General features: G+C 41.5%; 1 protein-coding gene across 1 annotated transcript in view; it reads left to right on the plus strand.

Moving 5' to 3' along the window:
- The window catches only part of WWOX (WW domain containing oxidoreductase), a 532,815-nt gene extending 514,467 nt beyond the window's left edge, over nt 1-18,348 (plus strand). The window contains exon 9 of the mRNA XM_059825031.1: nt 18,160-18,348. Coding sequence (XP_059681014.1) covers nt 18,160-18,348 — 189 coding nt within the window. The remainder of the gene's footprint in view (nt 1-18,159) is intronic.
- Nucleotides 18,349-23,410: the final 5,062 nt, after the last annotated feature.

The following is a 23,410-nucleotide window of genomic DNA, read 5'->3' on the forward strand; positions in this document are numbered from 1 at the left end:
TCTGATCAAGTTTGTGCTATAGTCAACTGGACTTAACAACATGATTCATGCTGAAAGCCTAACTCGTGTTTTAAGAGTTTAACAAGCACAATAGCAATGCTGCCACCTCATTTGGACACATCCTCGGTTTTGTGTGAAATGCCTGAGCCTCTGCAGTTTCAAGTGTCTCTCGAGTATTAAGATATCTCTATAACGTAACAGAATTTTAGGTTTTCAATGAGTTTGAGAGTAATCCAGTTTATTCTATCTTGAACACTATGTAATGTTGGGTCTGTTGACGTCAATGGTAAGGCTCCCACTGACTTCAGTGGGATCAGGATTGCAAACTTTGAGAGAAAATGCAGCTGGATGTAAGATTTCTGTCAACTGCCTTTAATATTGCATCTAAATTGAGAAGGCCACTTCTCTTACTTTGAGGCTGTGAGGATGCTAAAGTGTACTTGACAGATGTCTTGCCAATGGTTCGAGCTGATTGCTGAGAAGTAGATCTCAGCAGCCCTCTCACAGACCGATAGTGAATGCAAGTTGGGCTTGAGCATCACTCCATTCAGAATGATTAAACAAGGCAGAGACAAACTATCTGGCATCAAGCGCTGCCACCTTTTATTAGCCCCTTACATCATGCAGAAGGCCAGAAGGCACCAGCCAGATATGTGGGCAGATATAAGATGTTCAGATTCCAGCTATGCTTAGCTGATAATACTGCTGAAAAACAAATTAACTGTGTCTGGCTCCTGCAAGGGTTCAAATCTGACCCTTTATCCTTTTTTTCATGATGAGATGGACCATCCCAAACTGTAGACTGAAATGCCATTTCAGACGACCAGTAACTTTCTGAAGAATGATACTTTTCCAAGAAAAAGTCTAAAGAGCTGAGACAAATGGACTAATTTTGTAAATGAATTGTTTCATAGATGGGACTCCCTATGGAATGTCATTCCTTGAGAAGTCAGCAGGGGTCACTTAAGTTCATTATTTTGCAGCCAATCCACTTTTGGACTTGTCAGAAAGTAAGCGCTAAAAATCCTTTAGGTATGTATCTTTTATGCCACTGAGTGATTTTTCCTTCTACAGTCTAACTAGGCTGAAAAAAGTGATCAAAAATGTGTAAGAGGAGTTAGATAGTACAACTCCAATACAGCATTTGGACAGAACATAAATATATTTCATATGTTGCCAACTGAAAAAGATTATGCTACTTAAGAGCACATTGCACTTCAATAGAAATTTATTGTCAAAAAAGTATTCTCCTAGAAGGATATGGCATTGTGGCAAAACAGGGCATAGAGATCTTGTGACAGACCATCATTTTTGCATTTTTGTATGAAGCAAATGGAAAAATACTGAGAGAGAGTCAACTAGCTGGTATCGATTGAAAAGGATCTTCTGTGCGTTTGCTGGGAAGCCAGACACATTTCCATTCCTCCTACTGGAGGGAGCAGGAGAGATGTGTATCCTGTCGAAATAATGTGTTTCTCTCTTTGAGTGGCAGCGCACGTGCACGTTCGCACTGTGGAGGTGCGTGCAGCTCCGGCTCTCCAGCCCAGATGCTCCCCCAGGCTCAGTGTATGCACATCCCCCTTCCCTCCTGCAGCCACCCCGGGCAGTGCAGGGCATGTTGTGCTCAGCTCCCTCCTCTGTCCTGGCCTCTGGATGGAGCATCTTAGGTGTTCCCTCGGGAAAACTTTGGCTGCATTTTTTGAAAGGGGTACAGATCCAAATATTGCAAAAGCTATATTTCTAACATTGGTTCCTTCTTAAAGGTCTATTTAAGGAGATAATTTAAAAGGAAAGTCTATGAAACCCTTGTGTACTCTAGCTGAAATCCTGGAGTTTTCTATAAGTTTGTTTTGTATTTTGATTTTTTTCACATAGGACAAACAATTAAAGTTCCAGTGGGATTCCCTCCTTTTCCCACTTTTCAAGATGTGTTCATCAGAAACCGTCTTGAGCATCAGCCAGTGAATAGCCCAAAGAAAAACTGTCTTTCATCTTTGTGGTGGGAATGATGTTAGCTTGTTTGTAAGAAGAAGATCATGCTATTGTCAAGAAAAAATGTGGACATCCAAAAGCTGGGATAGGAAGAGCCTCGAAGTGTTTTTGAAGCCATGAGTGGCATGTGTGGGCTTGGAAAGGGAGTTCCTTTAATCCTGAGTTGATACCAGCTAGAAAGAACTGAGTGTTCTATAAATATTGTACAAAAAGTACAGAATTGCATGGTTTTCCACCTGCATGATCCAGAAGACCCCTGCATCCATCTATTATGTACCCAGAGCAGTTACCTTTCCTAGTATTTTTTTTTTATCTACCTGCCTAATTTGATCAGGACACGTTGTTTTCTTGCAGCAGACTTGGTGTGTGTTGGCAGTGCAGGTTCATGCTTTTCGGTTAGCGCCAGGACACCAAACCAAGCAGCAGGGTTCTCTGGGCTCCCATTTCTCAGCCTCCTCTTCCCTTGCATTACAATTTCTGTGGCTATATTGAGTGAAAGCTTCAAGAAAAGGAAGCTAATGGTTCTCGCAGATTAGACTGTCTTTTGCCAAAAGAGTTGAAGAGGTGCATGTCTTAGTATAACAGTATTGGCATCATTAGTACTGCAGCAGAGAACTCCATCCAAGGAGCCTCGCTGAGGCTGGAAAGAGGTGCTGCAGACAAATGAAGAAGGAAGCATAAAACCACTAATCCGTCCAGAGATAAAGCATTGAGGGCATTGCATAGAGTTAATCAGGAACACATAAATTATCAGCATAACAGATGTAAGAAAGAGTATCACACAAAGTAGAGTTCAGCTGACTATAGGTCTGGCCAGATGTGTAAACATACACCTAAGGTGATAGAAATAGGAACAATGAATAAGTGGTCTTCAGCAAAATTTAGGATGCCCCAGTAACGTCATTCCTCACCTTACCACTACTATGGAACTTACATCTGACTTTCTTTGCTCCCTGTATGCTGCTGTTGATTAACCTGGGTAGGAATGTTCCCTTTCACATTCCTTTTTTCTTTGTTACTTAGTTTGTTGTTGCAGTTTGTTCATTGTGTGGTTGTCTTAGAAGAGCAAAGGAAATTTGGCATGGCAACTGAATGCACAGAGATGCAAAGGTGCTTCATAGTCTGATGAGGTCAAGAAGTATCATTAGCTCAATGCACAAAACTCTCTTACTACAGGTGAATATGATTTGTGTGTGAGGATCTCCGTGAGCAATACGGAACAATTGGATGAAAGGCAGCTGTAGGAGCTGTATGCTCAGGTACTTTATTAGTGTTCACTTGACATTTAAGTGAGCAATTTTTTTATATATATATATGTATGTAAGTATACGCATACACACTTGTATATTTGAATTTCAGTGTTTGGTAGCATTAGAGAAAGATAACCCGCTGCTGGGCAGTATCAGTTACTGCATCTGTAGAATTACCGTTGGACACGTACTGATTTCCTAGTGATAGTCAAAGTGATCATTCAGCCTACAGTTAGCATGCCTGGATTTAAAATGCAAAACAGCAACATACTTCATGCAAATGTCAACTCTGCCTATGTTCTAGGGTGCATGTCCAGAGGAGGAAACAATAAGTTTATTCTTCTCCCCAATTAGACTTTTGTGAAAGGCTCAGTTATGTCTCCAACTATCACATTGAACATGCACTAAAGCAGCACATTAATGTGCCTTTTAATGCTTCTTAGGAGTAGATCAAAAGAAATGTCAGGTGCACTTTACATTCCTCCCGTGATGTGTCTGAGGCAGTTAGTGCGTCACCTCTGCGAGGGCCGTTGTTCCCAGCCTGCCGCGCTCGGGCTGCGGGCGCTGCGCCGCGCTGCTCCCGAAATGCTCAGGGGTTTACCACGGCACCGCTACACCTCGTGTCTCTGCTCCACAGTGTGCTGAAGCTCTTCGGTGGGAGAAAAGAGTTGTTGAAATCAATCCTGGAGAAAATGACTTAAAACTCAACATGCTGGAAAATGGAACTTAATTAATGGGAGCAAACTTGCAAGCCTCCACTGTAAACTGTTATTATTTTGTTTGCCTGCTTGAGGGAAATATGTCAGAGCAGTGTTTACCTTTTCTTAGTACAAGCTTGGCTGTTCTACCCATCATTTATTTTTACATGATTAGCAGGTGGACTTGTGGCTCTGTCACTCTAAACACAGGCTGCTTAAAACGTGCAAGAGACAACTTTCCTTAACAAGGACAGCATCGTTATTTCACTGGTCCTGCGTTGCTTGGCTCCGTAATGGTGTGGTGATTGATGCGGTGCATTGCTATAGCACGTGGCTCCCATCAGGGTATGGGGCTAATATTGGCCAAACGATTGCAGAGTGCATTTAGTGCGTGAGACACAGCCAGGATATCCTGGGCACCCACTTCTATACCAGGCACTGTGAAAACAGTTGAGCGTCTGAGGTTTGCAAAGCTGAGTGGGAAACAGCATTAAAATGGAAGACGAACAGCAAAGGTACCCGGTGTCAGTTACAGGATCAAAACTGCAAAGCGGGAGACAAGGCTAAGGAAACTATGTGAGAAGGAAAGGAGAAGCAAATGTATAGGGGGAAAGCAGAAGCGAGGAAAGTGAAATGCTGCAGTGCGCAGGACGATGTGGACGAGGACAAGAAGCTGGAATTAATGCAGAAGCAGGGAAGCAGCGAGAAGGGTTCAAGTTTTGTAACAAAGTTCATTTCTATATGTTTTCCTCTTTCAAATGGATGCTTTGAATAAGTAGTGCTTTCATTTCCCGTGAGGCAGAGGTGAATAATAAGTACCTCATCAGGGGACGCCGATCTCCCCAACATCAGTCATCTGCTTGCAGCCTTACACTCTGGCAGTGCTTTGGCTGAGCAAATTAGCCTGAAGTGTTGTGCCCTTGGCTGGCAAATCCTTTCAACCCGGTTGAACGGACAAAATGAATACCCAGATTGTTCCTACGTCTGTTATTCTCTCGTGTTTATCTGGCTGAGCTGTCAGTCAGGCCATTATAACTGTGGTGCACACTCAAATGACTTGTCCACTCACAAAAGCAGAGTCTGTTGATGATAAGCTAAACAAAACTGAAGAGCGACTGTTGACAGAGTTGGGGGATCTTGCAAATGTCTCAGGTAAAAGCAGAAATGCAATTTGGGAAGGTACAGAAGGAGCTTTTCTTATGCGTGCGTAGTTTTAAATTGTTCGCTGAGATTTGTCGGCAGACAATAAATGGGCATTTATAATGAACTGGGTTCCTCTCTACTTTAAATAAACTAAGTGGCATGCAGAAGATTTCTGGAACTTGAATGTGAGGTTATACTGCTCTTATTAGAATTAATTAGCCTGAAAAGACATAATTTACTCACACAGGCTTTGCCAGGATAGAGCGTAGCTGTGATCTGCCATGTGCCGTCCTCTCCCCAGCACTGGCGGGAGGAGTGGTGAGCACCCACAGTGCATCGGGTGGGCTGTGCGGGGCTTGCCGGCGAGAGCGGTGAAACCTTGCCACGGGACTCTGGACACAGTTAACCCTGAGCTTCTAATTACCCTTCTTCGGGTTTGCAGGTCCCATGGGTTTGAATGTGTCGGGTGCTTGCGCCTTCCCAGGCAGGGAGGATGTTTGTACAAGGCGGGATCGTTGGTTTTACTCATAAAAGGAATTAGGCTTTTTAAATGTCCAACGAAGCAGTGAACGACACAGGTGAAGTGCTGTATGAAGATTTATTTCCTGACTTTTAATTTTTCCACTAGGACCCTGAGTTAGAATTAGGACTCTGAGCCACTCCTGAAACTAATTTGATTGCATGACATTAAGTAACGCAGTGCCTATCTGCTGAATGCGAATATAGCCAAAGCCTTCTTGGTCCTTTAGCCTCATGTTTGTGATCATAATTAACAAGCTTAAAGTTTACAGATTGTGAACGTGAAAGCAGTCTCAGATGTTTGAACAGTGCTGAGCCGTGGTACAGAAAGTGTCTCCTCCAGCTCCTTCCCAGGCGGAGAAACTCATTCAGTGCTGGATTGTCAGAAGAGTTTTCTCCACCATCCCAACATCCTACTTTCTGCAGTGGAAAGGGAAAAGACAAGACTGAGTAAGGCTGCAATGGTTTAAATACTCCTAAGTGTCATGAAGAAGCAGAGGGAAGCTTAAGTAAAGGAGGTCCTATGTCTTGCTGAAGGTTTGTTACGATGCACAGTTAGTGGGGAGGTGCCACTGAGAGCGTGGCACAGTGCAGCCACATCTCTTTTATCAGCAGCTGGTGCCTTCAAAATCCCAACCCCAGTAGCCTTGTTGACTTTGATGATAACTGTAACGGATGGTCCAGCTATTTTTCATCAAATGCTTGTTAGTCAATTTATTAGATTCCTAATATACTAATGCACTCATTTGGCAGGCATCTCAGCAAAGGCGACTTGCAGTGGAGTGTACTCATTCAAAGTCACGGTAACTCGCAGGTTGCTGATTTCTCATCAGCACTCAGAAGATAATTTGCAAATGTGCTATTTATCATTATGCGCTTTGTAGAAGCAGATCTCATGAATGGGATAAACAGATAAGAGTCTAACAATGAACATTTCCTTCCCAAAAACCATCACCAGCTTCTAGAGTATTATATTTTATATACATTGCACGCACTGCCTCTATATGTGCATCTGAGTTTACGTGTGCTAGTAAAGTAGCTGGGGACACAGATTTTAAGGATGGCTAATGCACTTACTGATCTCTCTGCTGAGGGACGCAGAGTTGGAGTAGGTTAGGCATTGTCTACTGAAAGACATAAGACTTTTATTTGTTTTAGTTTAAGAAGCGATGGGCTTGTGTGGACTTTTTCACCGTGGAAAACCACCCCTAGCCTTCCATCTTTCCTTTTCTCACTGGAAACATAAGCATCTGTGAAAAGTTGCTGGTAAAGCCAACAAAAGGATTATTCAGAGGCTGGATGGTAAGGATTATATGGCAGAGGTTGCTGGAGGAGCGCGTTTCTTCCACACCAGGGACAACACGCTGTATGGATGCTCTGACCTGTACTGCTGTTTGCCACTGCATTTGACTTTGCATCGATGACTGCTTTTTATTCGCTTGTTCTTTTTTTACTGGGAAAAAGTCTAAAGTAAAAGTAGCCAGGCGATCAGTCTGCAAATGCGATTCCTGTCTCCTCTTGTGACATTCAGAGTGGAAGCCCTGCATACAAATCGTTGCTGCTTATTTTTGCTTCTGCAGATGTGATTTTATTAAATGAAAGGTGTAACAAGAAGCCCAGCGTAGGAAGGAGCCCTTTTGCCAAATGGCTGTGTGTGTTTAGCTCTGCGACTGCTCTCCAGCAGAGCTGGGAAACCATGGAAAGATATTGATAATTGATTCCGTTTTATGTAAGTTAAAAACTAGCTTTTCCCTCCTAGTGTGAAGGTAATGGGTTTTGTCTGTAGAAAGATAATAATCCTATGAACCATTTCTACGCCCTCTATTAAAGAATAGTACAGCTTGCACTTGAACATAATGCCCATGTCAGCTCAGCTTTTTAAACATTCATCTTAAAAGAGTCTTCAAGGACTGGAAAGAGATCTTCCCCAGACACCAAGCTAAGTTTGAGGAACTTAAAAAGTCATGAAGATCCTGTCAATTAATGTGTTTATTCTTATACATCTACTCTGGAAAAAGCATCTTCCAGACATGAAAGCTGTTTTCTTTCGATTAAAAAGTTGTCATTGCATTTAGTTTCCATAGATAATGCAGAGGGGATTTTTTTTTTTTCCCCTTACCGTACTGGGGGATAAATGCATCTCTTTTTTTCTTCTTACCATTTTCCTCATAGGAATCTTCATTTATTACATGAACAAAAAAAGAAGGAAGAAGAGAGCTAAACTGAACCCTTGCCTCCAAATTTGTATGCAGGAGGTGACTTGATTTATAAGCTTAGGTAATTTCATTTTTGTTCACACTCCTTCAATTGAAAGGCTCCCACAAACAGTGCTACAGCACTGAAGAGAAGAGATGGGGAAATTTATCAAGCTATTTATCAAATAATTTTCACAGTCTGTCAAAGTCATAAGCATGTTAGAAAAGAAAGATAAAGAGTATGTTCAAACAGAGGAGCATGTCTGAGTGAGCAGCTGGACTGCAGCACAGCCGAAGAGCACAGACACGGCCAAAGACGTGGGGACTGATCTTGGCTGCGACGGCATCTGCCCTCCAACCCAGTCCTGGCACTAGTGGTATTAGATCCTTACTGGATGGATTATGGGCTGAGAAAATGAAATAGAAAACATCATTAAACAGAAGGAGAGGTCAGAGCAAAGGGGATAGACTTCCCCCCTCTCCGAGTCTCTGTTGAGCTTTACGAATGGGGATGGTGTTGAATCTAAATGGTGCACATCCTCGGTCAGGGAGTGAATCGCATCCTGAGATGGGACTCCACGCTTTGGAGGAAACAGCCTTGGAGCATGCATCCTTGGTGGTGGGGCTTGGGAGACAACGTTGACAAAGCAGGGAAAAAAATAAACAAAAAAGCAACTGAGATTGAAGGAACCAGTCTAGTAAGAAATCTTTAATTTCTACTGAGCTTTAAAGGATTTGAGAGAGTTGATTTTTTTTTAACAAACCAGTTCAAGTACATGCCTTCAGATTATAAAAGTACCTGAAATTGCCTAGAATATCAGCATGCATAGCTTGTTAGTATTTACATATATTTACATAGGAAAACAAGAGAAAGATCTACAGTTATTTACAGTCTACATAGGAGAAGAGAAAGGCAGCATAATTGTATTTCCTAAAATACAGTAGTTGAATAGTCAGCACATGCATATTAAGATATATTTGCATGATAGAACGCAAATGTTTTAAGACATACCTTTTTAACTCCCTATGCTAAGGTATAGCATAATAAAGGTAATTTTTTTTTTGTGTTTTGTTTCTAGTCTATTTGCATCAAGTGCTTTAAAATGTTCACTAACACAGCGGCAGCATTATTTACCCTGGCAATTAAAGCAACAGTACACACGATAATTTCCTACTAACTAGCAACAAGCTGCTGGTGAATGAAATATCTATTGTTTCTCATTATCCATCGACCAACATACAGGGATCTCTCCTTGTAAAGGCAGTGCCTAAGCTATCACCATTAATTATAGAAGTAATATAAATGAGACTCTACAGTATGTACTAAATGAAATATTAACAAGGCCAGTGTCTTTGAGCCTGAAAGATGCACTAACAGGGCACACTTTACAGCAGGCTATCTATGAAAATCACACATACATAATACAGGAGTGCCTGGCTTACAGCTCTAAGCCTAGACTTTAGAGGCCTGTTTGCTAGATCTGTATTATTGCAAAATACATTCCCTTAATTAGTTTCTGGAAGACAGAGTTAGTAGTTAATTTCTTACCATGATATGTCCCCATCATAACACCCTGTGGTTTTTCAATGCATTGTATTACAGAATTGTGTGTGTCTGTGTGTGTATCAACAGATGAAAAACAGTCTTTAAAACCTAAACAAACAGCTTGTTAAATATTTGTCCCAAAAGGTCACTTGCTTAAAAAGCAGTGTGTTGTGTGGGTTTTTTTCACTCATATCTAAAATGAAAGTCAGTCTAAAAAATTATCTGTGCAATGAAGGAGGAAGCCAACTGTCAGTATTGTGATGACATTCTTTGCAATACTGCATATGAAAAAGTCTAAATTTTGACTAGTACTAGTATTAAAAAGCTATGTAAATATATACAGCATATACAGTACTGTATGTATACATACATTTATATAAAGTATATATATAATTAAAGTTAGGTACAGCAAAAACATAAAACATTTCAAGTCAGCGTAAGTTAATAACAGAAGTGATTTAAACGAATTCTCATCTACGTATGTCCAAACACCAGCCAGCCCTATTCTGATGATTTAGTTGCAGCAGCATATCTAATCTGTCTTTTTGGCAGGATATGTTTATTGTCAACAATAAAATTGTTTGCCCAACTCTTCAAATTACCCTTGCCCGGAAGAATCCACGCCCAGCTGGCAGGATATGTGTTTCAGGAGGATTTCCAATATCCTCCATAGGATTTCCATTTTTGACAGTGGCGAACCAGCAATGATAGGGCTCATGTTTATAAAAATGCACATCGTAAAATCTCAGAAAGCAAATGAGAGAGATTTTCAGGTATGATCAGCTCCCGATAGTGCTGCTGTGATGCCCAAGCACTGTCTCTTACATGCTCTCTGCTTCTCACTCCACTGGCCAGTGTTGGCCCATAGGGCAGGGAGCAAGCGATGGACAGCAACGTAATATGGTCAACCTGATTGCACCCTTACCCCGTTACACTCTGAAATGAAGATCGATAATTTTCCTCAGGGCTTTTTCCCAAATGCAGAAATGAGCGGGAGTATCAGTATCTCACCACTGCTCCATACTAGCCTGCGAGAAGAAAAGAGAAGGAAACCGGATCGTAGCAATTTGTATGCAGTGTTCAAAACTGCCACTTCAGTGAAGCAATGATGTCTTAAAAGTGTAAATCACTTAAAAGTGAATGAGAGTTCAGCGGGCAGGAGAAGAAAATGCAGAAGTGACCTGGGTGGAAATGTGGTGTGGTAAAAAGGCCAGGGTGGGCAGCCTGCGGGGCGTGCTGCTGCTCCTGCCGTTGAACTGCTGGTTGAGCAGGGTAAAGCCATATGCTTCATTAAGGTTTTTGAAGCTTAAGATGACTCTGTGTCAGGCTTGAAACAATTTTCAGAAGCTGATTGTGACTTTAGTAAGATACTGGGAAAAGGAAGGAATACGGTGCTGCCTCTGGGAACCAGCGCAATTGTCCGAGCAATTGGGTTGCACGGACATAGGGGTCTGGTGCTGTCTTAAACATTGTATGGTTTTGTCTGAGATATCTGTGAGGGGCTGGCAAATACAGTACGGGACCTATGGGAAATATGTGCCCTTCCAAAGGACAGCTGTAGAGCATGCAGCTCAGATGTCTTAAGACCCATGTTAGGCAACTGAATCCCACCCCTGGTATGCCACGATGGCTCTTTCTAGCATATGCAAAGGGTAGGAGAGGTGAACCCATGGATCACCCTTTCAGGGGCTGGTTCCCTCTAAAGCCTTCATTTTTTGAATAATTCAATGGTGTTTTGGCCTATAAGAGTTTTACCAAGTTCTCTGTGAGCTGGGCAAAAAGAAACAGGGTGAGAGAGAGAAGAGACTGGAATAGGGCCCGGTGTAGCAGACAGCTTCACAGGTTAAAGAATTAAGTTTATACAGTAGAGAATAATATGCATTATTTTTGTCAGCTGTTTTGCCAGCCTTCTTCTACATCTTCTACATCTTCTACACATTTTAACAATGGTTTATAATATAACACTTTATACTTACACAGTGCTTTTCAACAATAAGTGTGAAAGCACTCCATAAATCTGAACTAGTCCTCACAACACCCCTGTGAGGTGGGTTCTCCCGCTTTTACAGCTGGGAAAAGTGAGGTACATGGAGTTGAAGTGACTTGTCCAAGTTCACTAGGGAAGTAGAAGTTGAGAACAGAATACCAACCCAGTTCTCCTGACTTGACATCCTGTATTGGTTTTTTTTTTTTCTCCTGTGGAATGATTGCAGACAATCTGTTTGACATTGGATGTTGAAGGTTGGAAGTTTTCAAGCACTATCATTGCCATAATTGAGAACATATGGGGTGTTGCATAACACAAACAACATGGTGCATTATCAAAATACATTTATTACAATGGACACATTTTCTTTTGCAAAGTTAAAACCCAGAATGTAAGTTAAATATAGCTGCATATACTGAATAGTTGAAATAATGACTAGGTCTTAATGCCTCAGCAGTTGAAAACAAATCCTCTTTCGTGAACTGCTGCAGTTTCCTTACTCAAAGTACATAGCACACTTATCTTCTATAATGTATGTAAAGAATACTGTAAATGTGTAAATTCTTAATGACGCTAAGAAAAGTTACAGCTTGAAACCAACTATGCTTTGCAAGTAGAGAAGCTGATGAGTTTTGAGTCTTTGTAGTTGGGAATTAATTGAAAAAGGAATACATCAGAGGAAAAAAAGCACACCTTATAGATTTTGGTTTATCCGTTGTATTATCTTCTAAGAGATGCTTTGCTGGTTTAAATGTGGAGGGGGGGAAGGGGCGGTGGTTGAGAATCTCTGGTTTAGATGTGGTTCGGTGAGACCTTTGAAAAGACTATAATTACAGAGTCAGTTCAGGTCACGTTTTCCTGCTGGCACTTGGGTGGAGATGGGGCCTGAAGTCAACCGAGCCCGATTTGTTTCTTAGATCATATTTGGCAGCTCCAAAGTTTTATTTTTTTAGCGGCAGATATTATTTCAGTTTATCCTACTCACCCAAACGAGCAAAGGCAGGTCTCAACTTCGTATTTCCTTGCTGAAAAAGCAATCAGGGAATCCTGTTTTCTTACAGGAGACTAATACATACATATTCTCAGTGTCACTCATACGATAACTGTGCGTCTGGGATTGCTCTGAGTAAGAGGACGGCAGCAGGAACTGAACAGTCATCTTCTGTCATCTCGCATGCGAGACTAAAACTTGTTCACTGCCTTGTACAAAAAGTGACTATCCCTCACAGCTCTGAGCTACCCCAGTAGGAAACACAGCAGAATACCACCTGGCATTGAGAAGTAGCTCCCCCAGCTACAAGCGGGTTCAGCTGGGGCTGATACCACCAAATAGCTCTTAAGACTGCACCTAAAAGCACTTCAGATACTGGGGAATCCTGAAGGTTGAATGAGGACATGAGGATTTCAAACTTGCTAGTGTTTTTCTGAAGAGGTCATCACGCTCTGTGTCATTTGCATGGGCAAAAATACCGATTCAACTCATCTGTTGAAACATTTTAACATTACAGAGAAAGGAATAAGTGTATTTTGAGAAGACTGCACCACAATCCCAGCTGGGGGTTGCTAGCAATCCCAGAAGGGAACAAATGCATTCAGAGGGCAGTTTTCTTCCAGGAGGTAAGCCGAAGCTCGGCTGCTGAGCCGCAGTCTGGAGCAGTGGCTCCCCAGCCCGCTGCGGGCAGCCTGTGCCCAGCTCAGCCAGCTGGATGGGGACGTGCCCCAGCAGCCGGGCAGCACGTCCCTGCAGCCCTGCGTATCAACGCCAGGCTTGCAGCAAGCAACGGAGCAGATCCTCAGCAACTGCAAATCCGCGGGGCCTCAGAGAAGGCAACAGACCTGGGCTGACTTACACCAGGTGAAGATGGGGCTTGAGGAATACAAAATTGCAGCTGTAACTTTGGAGTTTGGCTTGGGCAGTTTGGAACTGATCATGGTGGAAATAGGCTCCGTATCGTTTTGTTTGTTATTCCAAGGAGATCTTATATTTCACATCAAATCAGGAAATGACCATTGCTGAAGCTAGCTGGTGGAGAGTTTCTCCCTCTCTAGCAGAATGGATTTGAACTCTTCGGGATGCTTTACAGAGGCACAAAGAAGGTTTGGGAGACCCCACTGGTTTCATGATCTGGAGTATGTTCACACTGCCTCATCTTCACACTGCTGTGTAATGAGTTATTCCGCTATAAATGGTACGTTCACAGGGCTGTTGTGCAGATCTGCTATTTTTGTGTTAGGGATGTGTTGGCTTTGTCTAATAGTCCTGAGGTGAATAACAGGAAAAGCCTGAAGACTTGTAAGGAAGCACTTGCCTTTTTATTTCACTTGAGCTGCTTGCTTTGAATCTGGCCCTTGTCACAAATTCTTGCCTCTCATGTCATTTTGAATTCACCTCTTCCCACTGGCCATCTTTTAAAATGCACTGTGCTAAACTTGACCTCAGGCTACCAAGATAACTGGCCTTTATCCTTAATTTTTCATAAGAAAATAAAAACCTCCTTTTCAAAGCAGCTGATCCCATCTCACTGGCAGGTGATGTTTAATGCTATCTGTGTGCCCTTAACAGAGTTCAGAGTGGATCTTATTCATTTGTAGTTGATAAGTATACAGATAAGTTATGGCATTGCTTCTATTATTTATATGCTTGATATGCAAACCTGCTTCAGAACAGGAATCTAATTTTGGAAAATAAACACACATTTGAAAGCAGACAAATCTGAAAACTAAACATTAACTGTGTAATATGTTTTCTTATCAGGAACATAAATGGTATCTTAGAATACTAACAGATGCATTGCATATATTAATGAGGGTTTTACCATATACTGTGTATCAAGAACCCCTTTTCTTTTACTGTTAAGATATTCAATATTAATTTGTATTCAGTGCCATCAGTTACAAATTGACAGCTAGCAGTTATGAAATAAATGCCTATGAACTAGTAGCTACTTAGTATTTTCATTTCAACAAAGGATTTTGGAGGGATGGATAATTTAGATCTTTGAGCCTCAACTATAAATAAACAGCAACTGCTGTATAAATCCCGCTCTGCTGCAGTTGAAGATTGTATTACAAAACTGACAAATGATTTGCGGAAGAGAATGATGAACCCTTATTACTAAGACACTCTTCAACTTAATCCAAAACAAGATTCCCGGGTAATTTTACGTATGCTAGAAAGATTGATAGTGTGGTGCTTGCCTAGCAGCTTTCAAATGTTTGACTGGATCGGAAATGGCATTGAGGCATGATTAAAGATTCAGTTGGGCTTCTCACAAATTCTTTATCCTCTGTATTCATCATTGCAACTCGCTGCCTTTGTTGCAGGTTAAAGAAGGCTGACCCCCAGCTCTGGTGATTAGCACCCTGTACAACAGACAGACGTATGGAAAGAAAAATGTTTAGGTTGCCCAGCGCTTTTAGTATTGTTTATCATTTGAAATTATTGGGAGGGGGGGTGTTAATCACAATAGATCAGGGAGAGTCTGTGACAACTGACAGGCTCATTGTTTAAGACATTTTTTAACGAAGTTGTTAACATTAATTCTTTTATATAGTACTCTAATCTCCTTCAAATTATGTTCTGACATGGCACAAACTGCTTGGCATTGAAAGTCATTCAACAGTGATTAAAGTGCTCTTTTTATCGGTTTAAGAATGTTTCATCTTGTATCAGCAGTATGGAATTGTTTACTAATTAGATTCCCTAACATCCTCTGCTGTCGTATGCTGATAATATGTGAACAGGAAAGCTGATGAGCAAAAAATTAAAACTTGTTATTAAACTGTCATAAGGACCAACATATAAAGATGTCATTCAAAAGACTGTGTTCATGAGGGATAAACAATATTTACTGAGAAACTAAGTGGTTTCTCAGCCTGGCTAGGCATGGCTGGCAGCGCAGGCATTTTGCAGTTATCTGCAGCTCTGGCTCTTCCCAGAGGTTTGTAGAATCTGAGTCGTAGATGCAAAGGAGGAATTTGTCCCTTGAGGACCTCCCTGTTCAGCATGGCATATACAGGGCTCCTAGGCATCCCGCTTTGGGCAGGAGGTTGGGCTAGAGACCTCCTGACACCCCTCCCAACCCAAAGTGTGATTTGATTCCTGTGATTCTGTGACTCTTGTTCCCCTCTGTCCTTGGGCAAGTCACTTAGGCACATCCCCAAGTGTCTGAATGCAACTAGCTCACATTCGCCAAAGCAAACGGCTTTGAGAATCTGGGATTTACCTTCTGGTTTGTAGTTTTGCCGTCTGAAGGTAGCTCCTACACTTGATGAGTTCATGTTTGTTGATTATTCTGAGATATTAAAGCTTTACCCTCTGTCGATGAAGGGATAAATATGACTGCATTTCTCTTAAGTAGTAAGAAAGGTACTTTTCTTTCAATGATAGAACCATTGAACTTTTTTCTTCCAAAACAGCCAACACGATTGAAACATTTAGAAAGAAGTAAAGATATACATTGCCAAAAAGCAAATGGCACATTGCTTACATCCAGTTCTCAGTGAAACACTGGATGCATTACGTGATAAAGTGCTTTGGGCTTCCAGCCACATAATCTTTTATCACTTAAAGTAAATATCCTATGCTCACACAGGGAAAACTATTCTCTTCTTTTGGAGTCTCGGTTGTGTCAATGTTCAAGGTATAAAGCACTGCTGTTAGACTGTAGGGCATTTTTCTGCCTGAGGAGAATTTTGTTTAAAAGTCGTCAAATTTGACTCATTTGAAAAGATAATTTATTGTTTGGTTTGGATTTTAAACTGCTCTGATAAACTTCCATTTTATGAATTAGCTGAATTCTATTAGAGCTAGCCTGAGTTTAGCTTGGCTGGACGGATGCTTTTCAGCAATAGCTTAAGGGCTCTCACTCTGCGTTGAGCAATTTAGTCTAATTTTACCTTTCTAATAAAAGTCCAGTTGAACTGCTTGCAAAAAACTAGTAATACTCTTCAGAGGCTTTGAATCATTCTAAACAGCTGAATACGGCGATCATACCTGTGCTGTGGAGCTTTATAGCATAGTTCAAATGAGCATAGGAATTTTATTGTTCTCTATTAATATTACTTTTGGTAGAACTCTCTTGCATTTCTGCTACTGCTTTTACGTTACTTTCTCTTTTTTAAAAAAATTATTGGCTTAATATGAGGATTACTATGTATTATACTAACTTTAAAAATATTTTGGTCTATTGATAAATATATCCCTTTCAAAATACTTAATACAGACAGTTTTGGTTTACCTTGTGATGGGAGATAATTTCTAAGCTGTGGAGTCATCATTATCAGTTTAATCCCATCTTCTGAGAAAAATGCATGTCTTGCAAACAAATATGCCTTTCTTTGCAGTTACAAAATGGAGACACCTCATTTAAGGAGTATTGGGGCTTTTTAGACTGCTTGCTGCCCTTGAAGAATGAGAATGTAAAGTAGAGGTCTCTTGCAGGTTAACTACCTAACAGCACCCTGAGTTTCCTTGGTTGTGACAATGAAAGGCCAGAAAAAAAGACCTGGAGGAAAATCACAAGAGATTGAAGCCTATTCTCTTTCCCCATTAAATTATCCTAATGTGGCAACATCTATTTTCTCTTCGTTTACTTTTTCAATCATACTTGGCAGCTTCTTTATTCTGATTCCTATCAGTTCATAATTAGTTACCACAGAAAGGACTAAGATGTGTATAAATAATCATAAGATGCCAGATAAACTGTATTGGTTTTAAATTAGTGTTGTGTCTTGCTATGTGCTCTCACCTATTATTTTTAATGACAGTTTACAAAGCAAACTAGCTTCTTGGCCTCTTTACAGCTATTCTGGCGCTGCACTTTTAATCTCTGCCAGGGAGTAGCGCGTCGCCGGTGCAGGGGTGCTTGGCCCCTCCGTGGCCTCCATCCCCAGGTTTCTGTTAGAGAAATTCAGAGAAACCCATTCTTCCTGTTTGAACATAAGTTCACTTGGTATTTAAAAGAAAAAGAAACCCTGATCCACAAAAGCCTCTAATCCACCTGCTCCATTTCTTAAAGCATTATAAGACATGAGAAATGGTTGTTACAGAACAAAAAAAACCACTAGAAAGCCTCGCGTCTCTGCAAAATCAGAACCCCTCTCTGCCTGCGGCAGATAAACATTCTTACAAGGCAGCAGTGACAACTGCCACAGTGAAACTGTTGATCAAAGATATATGGGCAGGTTTGGCACCACTCCCGATTGCACTTTACATGATAGGTCTTAATTGGAGTGCCCAGGTTAAGTTTGTACAAGAGGTTTAAAAACCCAAACAAACAAAATACATGTATGCTTCAGCCGGCGTTGCTGGTCAGGATTGGGAAGCGGGGGTGCCCAAGGTGCACGCTGTTTTCTGTGTTGCAAAGGGAAACCAGAAAGTTCCGAGGTGCTGTTTTTAAACCTGGCTCAACTTTTGTGGTTTCAAACACGGGCTGGGCAGACCCTGCCCCTCTGCGCGAGGCCAGGCTCTCCCTGCCGCCGATCCAAGGTTTTACTGAAAAGGGGCGAAAGACCCGAGACCGGGGCTGGGGTTCAGGATTGTCTTTTTCTTTTCTTTTGCTCTAAGAGGAAAGGAAAAGAAAAGAAAAAAATAAGTCCTCGCTCGAAGGTGTTCTGTAAATAAGTGGCCGGCAGGCAGGCAGCACCTTCGGCACCTTTAGCAGTCCTGTCACCGGGTGGGTTACCCTGTCAGCCGCGATGCTTTTCTCCAATGCTTTCATGAGACGCACAGCTTCAAAGGACAGCAGTCAAAATCACAACGATAAAATACCTATATATATTTTTACAGGTGTTTTTCTCTTTTTTTTTTTTTTTTTTTACATTCCAGCAACAAGGAGCTGCCACAACTGTCTACTGCGCCACGGCTGCGGAGCTGGAGGGCCTGGGAGGGATGTACTTCAACAACTGCTGCCGCTGCCTGCCGTCGCAGGAGGCGCAGGGCGACGCGACGGCCGCAGCCCTGTGGGAGCTGAGCGAGAGGCTGATCCAAGAACGAATTGGCAGGCAGTCCAAGTAACAGGGAGCTCCTGGAAGGATCAAAACACACCGAGTGTGTGCACGCTCGAAAACTGCCAACACTGGAACCTGTCCAATCTTATCATCTAGAGGGTTTCCATATACCTCAGATACAGATTAACCAGTGTTAAATGAAATAATAGCAGTCACAACATAGTGAAAAATGTTAAGTACTAATGGGAAATAGGGAATACTGCGGGTTAAAGGGACAATGCGGCTTCCTGGGGCTTAGTTAGTCTTGGTTCTCTTTCTTTTGATTATAGCCTGTTCAAAGTGTAACCCAAGGAGGCATCTTTTGTCTTGTTTCAGAAAAGCAATGCTGCAGATATTTTCTGTTGTTTTGATTAATGGGTAGGTACGTAGCCCGATATGGGATTTCCTCTTTATTTTGATAATTACTGTCTGTTAGGCTTTAGATATTGATCGGGAGATGGTAGTTGTGTTGATTCTTTTTCCCTACAAGGATTTTATTGGGTGTGGCAAATAAAAATATTATTAAGGAAAGAAATCTTTCCTGCCCTTGACTGCTGGCTGCATATACATCTGCACTGTCTAGAAAAAGAAGGTGCAATAAGACATCTGAACAGAAATGGTAAAGTCACAGCTAATTAAATATTTCTGTTTTTTTCTTACAAGATTATAATAAAAGATATGTTGTAAACCATTCCCTAGATATCGTCGAGCTGGCAAAGATGATGTTGTCTCCTTAAGAACAAACAGGGTGTAATCAGGGGTTTAAATGGTATTTCCATCCATTTCTCAGTTCACAGTTTTAAAGAGGGTTTTTTTCTTTCAAAGTTCACAGTTTCTCAGTTCTCCTGATACTGTATCCCATTTCAAATCTCTCTTTTTTTTCCTTTCAATTTAAATTCAATAGAACAACATGCTTACTTGAATATTGTCACCTGAAGAGAAAGTTTGTCTCATTTCTGCAAATGTCTTAGTTCCTTTTTTTTTTTTAGAAAAGAAAACTTGAGGAAAAATAAAGAGCTTCTTGTTGATGCCAAGAAAACGCTGTTTTTTTCTTGTTTCTTTCTGAGTTCATTTTTAGTATTTTGTGCTTTGTAGCTGTCTTCACACCAGAAGGTTGTCCTAAGCCATCCCCAGTCCAGCATCACATTTTCTGTAGACAGAATATAAACAAATAAATAGAAGGACACGTTGTTAATAGAAGCTTATTTGACTCCCTTATTATTTATGATTTATTGCTAACAGTCTGCCTTCCATGATTTTTCTTGTCTGAAATCATAATGCATTTGATTAGCTGTTGAATTGAATAGGTGTTAAAGTCAAGGCACGCATTCACCTGGCAGAAGTAGCCATAGCATCCTCCCATCAAAAAACCCACCACACTTATGTAAGGAATTATGATATTACAGTGTAACAGCTATACCTTATAGTTATATATTACAATTTAGTTTGACTCTTTATTTTCTTGAGTTTACAGCTAATTCTAGTTTAATGCAAGCTCTTCTTAGGCAGGTTGAGTTCGGCCTCCTATGCACATAAGGGTTGAAATCTCTGCAAGTCTCTATCTGTGAAATTAAATTTCTTCCGAGTAGACAGGGGGAACCTGGGAGCCACTGCCCTCAGATCGAGGGTGAATTAGCTGAGCTGGCTTTATGCAGAGAAAACGAGGGCTTTTTCTTTTTCCCAAAGCCCTTGGCAGCCTTCAAGCTTCTGCTCAAGTGCAGCCTCAGCCGTGCGCTATTTGGCCACTTCCTCACCTGACGGCTCAGTCTTTCCTAAAGCAGTAGTAAAGAATATATGGCCTTGCTTATACCTGCTACACCACCTATGTAGCAACAGCCTTTAGTAAATAAGCAATCCTGCCCATGCGTCTTCCTCTACTATCTGCAGCAAGTCCCTTCCCCAAGGCCAGCATATCCTAATGACCTTGCCTCCTGCACTAAAACATTTGGTGGAATAAAGAAATAAAAGAGGCTATTCCAGAAAGAGCAACACCTCTTTTCAGCCTTTCTGGACCACTACCCACCACCCCCACCACCCCCCCCCCCCCCCCCCAAAAAAAAAAAAAAAAAGGGAAAAAAAGTTCGTTCTTGTCTCTTAGAAGTTTTGTCCAGTCTGTGCCAGATGCTGGTTATAGTGTAATGTCTGAAAACTGTAGTAGCGTGGGTCTAAGTGTTTGCAAGTTGAGGTGATGGTTACAGTAAAATTCCTTGTATTGTCTGGAGTTTATCTGGGGAGGAAAACTGATGAACTTCTGTCACCTGTGCAACAACCTTCTCAAGTGCATTTTTTTTCTTTTTCACAACCAAACAGAATTACTCTTATAAAATAATACAGCCGGTCTATGACAGCAGAGCTTTGCATCAGAGCTTGGCGTTGCTGCGTTAAGAAGAGGCAGTAATTAAGCAATGCTGGGAGCTCTGCATTCCCCCGAAGGCCTGGACCTTATGCTCCATTTAGGCAAACATTAATAACCGATAATGAACACGCTGTAATTCCTTAATGCTGAAATATTGCATGCTTTTATGAGAATTCAGTACTTAAAGAGATTGCTTGCCTTCCTTCAAAGAATATCTGTGAGGTGTTTTTCCTCTGTACAGGGCTTACTATTTCAGTGTTACAAGGTAAAAACATTTTTAACGTTAGCATGGTTTTGCATTAATATGAAGTAAGCTACCCCCCAAACTTCATTGAGTTGGTTGGGTTCCTCTGGTTCCTATTTCTGGTTAATAAATATGTATTGACACGAGTGTATTACCCTGTCTAGAATTTCACTGTCACTATTTTCTCCAACTGAGATAAAATTATTTTCTCTTTTTCTGTTTCTTTCTTTCTTACTTTTTCTTTCTTTTGTTCTTTGTCTGTCTTTCACTCTTTCTCTTTCTTTCTCTCCTTCTTTTCTCTCCCTCTCTCTGTCCTCCTCTTTGTGGCTCATTCTCCTGTGTTGAGATAGCCAAGCATAGAAAAGCTTTTTTTTTTTTATCGTTTTCATTCCAAATAAAAAAATGGCACAAAGCTGCAGAGCATTTGCTTCTATTAGAAACACTTGTGAAAATAATTTTTCTTGTACTCTCAGCTTGGTTTCAGCACTGGAGGGATGTACAGGGGACATTAAAAAGGAAAAGCAATTGAAAAGAAACAGACTCCAAACCCTCCATTTTAATATCCTAGATGTGCCTAAGTCGTTGGCTTTTAAATGTATTTTGGTGTAAAATTTGGCACGTTTACAGCCAGTCAGATTTATTTATTTGACTGGCTTACATTTTTCCAGTTGATTTACCTGAGGCAACGTCTGTGTGAATTGCTCCACAATGCATTGACTCCAGTGTTCCTTAAAGATAGTTAAGTGATCCTGTGTCTAATATTAAAGCAAACCCCATTAACCTTAACTAGTATCATATCAGCAAAACAAAAAGAACTGAATAAAGCAAAATAGATCAGGTATTTATAGTTCTTGGAAAAGACCCAGCAAACTTACATCAAGCTCCTAACTCTCCTAATAGGCACTTGCTAGTTATCCCCATAAAAAAGGCAGAGGCTGGGTAAGGACGGTGTCTCTGACGCACTGCTCAAGCCCCGTGGGGCTTTCTGAAGGGGAGGCATTAGATGATGATGCCACAGAGCATTTCCCACCCACATGCTAAAGGGCATTGCTTGACCCTTTCCCCTCTGCTTTCCTTCCAAAGTCAGCATTTCCCATTTTAATGGGTTTTTCTGCCCCTGTCTGCATGGGTGCCCTGGGTCTGTCAAGTCCAAGTAGGTGAGTGAGCAAGCTCCCTTGCTAGGAATGAAGAGCCACCAGAAGCTCTTAGGGGAATGGAGGTGCCATTTCAATCAGTGACAGCTTCCACTGCTGTCCGTGCAGCAGGTGTTGCCCATGGTCTGCCCCGAAAGTCCCTGACTGCTGGGACCTCTACTTGCAAAACTAGATAGAGGTGAACCAACAGAAACCCATGTCATGTCTCGACTTTTTTTTTTTCCCTCCCGCTTTTTCTTTTGACATCTGTAAGACAAATTTCAGATATTCTCAGACCAGGTAGGGATTTTTATTAGAGAAAGTCTTTCCAGCAACACTGCAATAATTTGACTTATATCAAGGTTGAATAACTCCTTGTCAGGTGTTACGCTCATGACCTTTCAAGCCAAACACCCTTATACTAACCAGTTTACCATTGGAATGATCAATATCTTGTAAGTGAGAAAGTCTAGACAGATCTTATTTTGTCCTTTGGTATCACTTGTGGCTTTCCAATTGATCATTATATGTGGCTGGGGAAAAATTGCCTATACATTTCATGCTCTGTATTTATCTTGACAAGGTTCTCTAGGATTATATTTCCATAATCTGAATGGCAGTGGAACAGCTGCTCAGACAGTGCAAGCCCTTCTTATCAGGCTGAATTTAAGCTACGGTAATTACTCTTTCTCCTTACGTATTTCTTTTTTAAACAAGCGTGTACTATACATTAAAATGTATGGTTGGGGTGGCAGGGGGGCATGCTGAGAAGCTTGGAAAATGCTGCTAAAATGTATTTCTTTCCATCCGCAGTGGCAGATGTAGGCTTCTATTTTATTCTAGGTGTAAGCCCATGCCTGAGCATGCATGGTCTCTGAAGCAGGATCCCAACCTACGCAGGGAATACATTGTTTTATTAACAAATCTTTTAGAGTCAAGATGCCCTGACACTGGAGGCAGTTTAGGAAAACCAGAATAGCTGTTGGTAACACCCAACAGTAAACACACTACTGACTGAAGCCTTCAACCGGTCCCTTTGCAAAGAGGTCCCTTAGCGAAACCTTAGCAGCCAAGCCATCGCCAGGAGCACAGCACCCGAACGGGGACCCTCGCAGCCGAACCGCCTGCCTGCTCCAGCCAGCAATCGCAGAGAGCCGCGCTGACGCCAGGCACTGAAGGTGCCTGGATGACACAGTGATGGAAGCATTGAAATACGGCAGACAGATGCGTGGCTGTTTGTTGACGTCCTTCACCATGGGACAGAGGCAACAGGAAAACAGAGAAGTATCTTGGAGAGAAAGAACGTGCTGCTTTTCTCTAGATTTTTTTTTGTTATTTACTAGATGCCTTTTCTGGG

This window comes from Gavia stellata, chromosome 15 (assembly GCF_030936135.1).
Source record: "Gavia stellata isolate bGavSte3 chromosome 15, bGavSte3.hap2, whole genome shotgun sequence".
NCBI lineage: Eukaryota > Metazoa > Chordata > Aves > Gaviiformes > Gaviidae > Gavia > Gavia stellata.